Source organism: Penaeus monodon, chromosome 1 (genome assembly GCF_015228065.2).
Source record: "Penaeus monodon isolate SGIC_2016 chromosome 1, NSTDA_Pmon_1, whole genome shotgun sequence".
Classification (NCBI taxonomy): domain Eukaryota; kingdom Metazoa; phylum Arthropoda; class Malacostraca; order Decapoda; family Penaeidae; genus Penaeus; species Penaeus monodon.
In genome coordinates this window covers 11,909,962-11,912,176 of record NC_051386.1, presented here as the reverse complement: position 1 = coordinate 11,912,176, position 2,215 = coordinate 11,909,962, and the positions used below count along the sequence as shown (strand labels likewise).

The following is a 2,215-nucleotide window of genomic DNA, read 5'->3' as shown; positions in this document are numbered from 1 at the left end:
AGAAGCAGCAGACGACAGACAGACAGACAGACAGATAGACAGATAACCAGACAGACAAACAGAATGAAAAGAGAGAGAGAGAGAAAGAAGAACAGAGAAAAAGTGACAAAGACCCCAAAGAGAAAAAATCGATTCAAGAAGACCTCCTCTTTTCTGCATGAGGCAAGCAATTCTCCCTGAGAGCGTGAACTGTCTCAAACCGAACCTTTTTAGCCGACCTGTTACACTGTGGATCATACGCCGTGTTTGTGTCTTAAAAAATGTGAGGTTATTTTCGTCGTTCCGTGCTCGTAAGATTTTTGTTTTTAAATCCAAGTTTGAATAAAAAAGGAAGAGTAATAAAAAAGAGTTAGATTTATTTGGACAAAACTCACGCATCTTTTCCTATATCACTTAGAGAATGTTTGTGTGACACGTGTTTACATTGAGACTAGATTTATAAAAGAGAAGAAAAAAAAGTAACATTCGCGTTATTTTATGTCGCTTGTTCATTTTTTTTCGTGCAGGACAGTCATTCTGGTCATACATTTTTTTGCTGTCTCTTTTATATTCACACTGGCAGTTTCGCAAATATTTTAGTACGCTATTCTTGTTTTTTATGACATGTTACAAAACATAGAATAAAGCACATCCAAGCTGATTATATGTCGTGATAACAGTCTTTCTTCCTTAATCTAGTACTCCAAACTCACATGCACTTTATAATATGTACACACATATACACACGCATGGACATACACACACACACACACACACACACACACACACACACACACACACACACACACACACACACACACACACACACACACACACACACACACACACACATTTACACACTTATATATTCACTGATATGATAATATGACAATATATCTGCCTCTGTATATACAATTAACACCAAAATAAATGTTATGCATTTACCCCCTCCAAAAATCACATAGCACCCCAGAGTACTGAGTTCTGTTACTATGAACAATAGGCATATTTCTTGTCACACATTTAAGTAACGTAAAAAGCTCAATTTTTTCTCGTGTCCGCAGCAATATATTGGTTTGTAGATCCTGCATGAACTATGCACAAATATAAAGTAATAGATATGCTGATCTGAGGAGTGATAAGAAATCTACTGTTCACATATGTTAACGACATATAATTCGATGATCTAGAACAACAAAAGTGTCTGATGAATGAGAACTGTATATCAATGTCTTTTTTTCATATCATAGCTATTTTTTTTTCTTTATTCACAGATCTTCAACTCACCAAAAGCACTTCAATTTCTTTATCTTCCATCATTTGGACAGATGAGGCAATTCGTTTCATTTATTTGCTTGTATATTTATTTGTTTGTTTATCATCTGTATTGCCTTTGACGTCTGAATCATTTTCTGATTTCTTTCGCATCGAATCGAATATCAATGAGGATACTACAAATTTTCTCCTACTGACCATATGTCTTTGTTGTCCCTAGATTTTTTCCAGTAAAAAAAAGAAGCTTGGTGTTTATTTAATATTCACTTCACAGAACCACAATATTTGTATTTATCATCGCGTACGTTTCACCACACTGTTAAATCCATGCTCGGTAATTCCCCTACCGATGCCCCTTAGCTACACTACTGAATCCGGCGCCACTGTCCTGAAGCACCAGAGGCTCACCACCTCGTTGCGGTCGAGGACTGTTTGTGGGGCGAGTCTCCTGTGTGTCTCCTCTGCCTCTCTGTCCTCTCCACGCGCTCCATGTGTCGAGGGGGTAGGGCAGGGGAGTTCGCCGGGCAGGAGAAGGGGAAGGCGGTCTCCCCCTTCGCCCTCTCCCCCTCCCCCAGGTGCGACAGGTGACCCACGGCGCTGGCGACGATGAAGACAGGGTCGTCGTCGAGATCGATGACGTGGTCGCCGCCGGGCCGAGGGACGTAGCGCTCCGGGACGTCGCGGGGGCTCAGGACCGGGTAGTCGTCGGGGCCCCTCGGTCGGCGTCCGTCGTGCCGCGTCGGGACGGAGCCCTCGTGGGAGTAGCCCAGGTCGTTGAGGTGGAGATGCTCGTGGTCGTGCAGGTGATGAGGCTCGTGGTGGTCGTACCGCTGGCCCCCGAAATGAGGGTGCTGAGGACTGAGTTCGCCCGAGTCGCCGTCCTTCGGGGATTTGAACGTCTGGGTGCTCTGCGTGCGGTACTGCTTGGCGTCGAGGCCGTCCTGGGGGCAGCACCACGAGT

General features: G+C 44.0%; 1 protein-coding gene across 1 annotated transcript in view; it reads right to left on the bottom strand.

Annotated features, from left to right (window-relative positions):
• Positions 1 to 336: 336 nt before the first annotated feature.
• The window catches only part of LOC119592259, a 4,210-nt gene continuing 2,331 nt past the window's right edge, over positions 337 to 2,215 (bottom strand). Inside the window, exon 3 of the mRNA XM_037941122.1 lies at positions 337 to 2,215. This exon is cut by the window's right edge and continues 48 nt beyond it. Within this exon, the coding sequence (XP_037797050.1) occupies positions 1,659 to 2,215 (557 nt within the window). The 3' untranslated portion in view covers positions 337 to 1,658.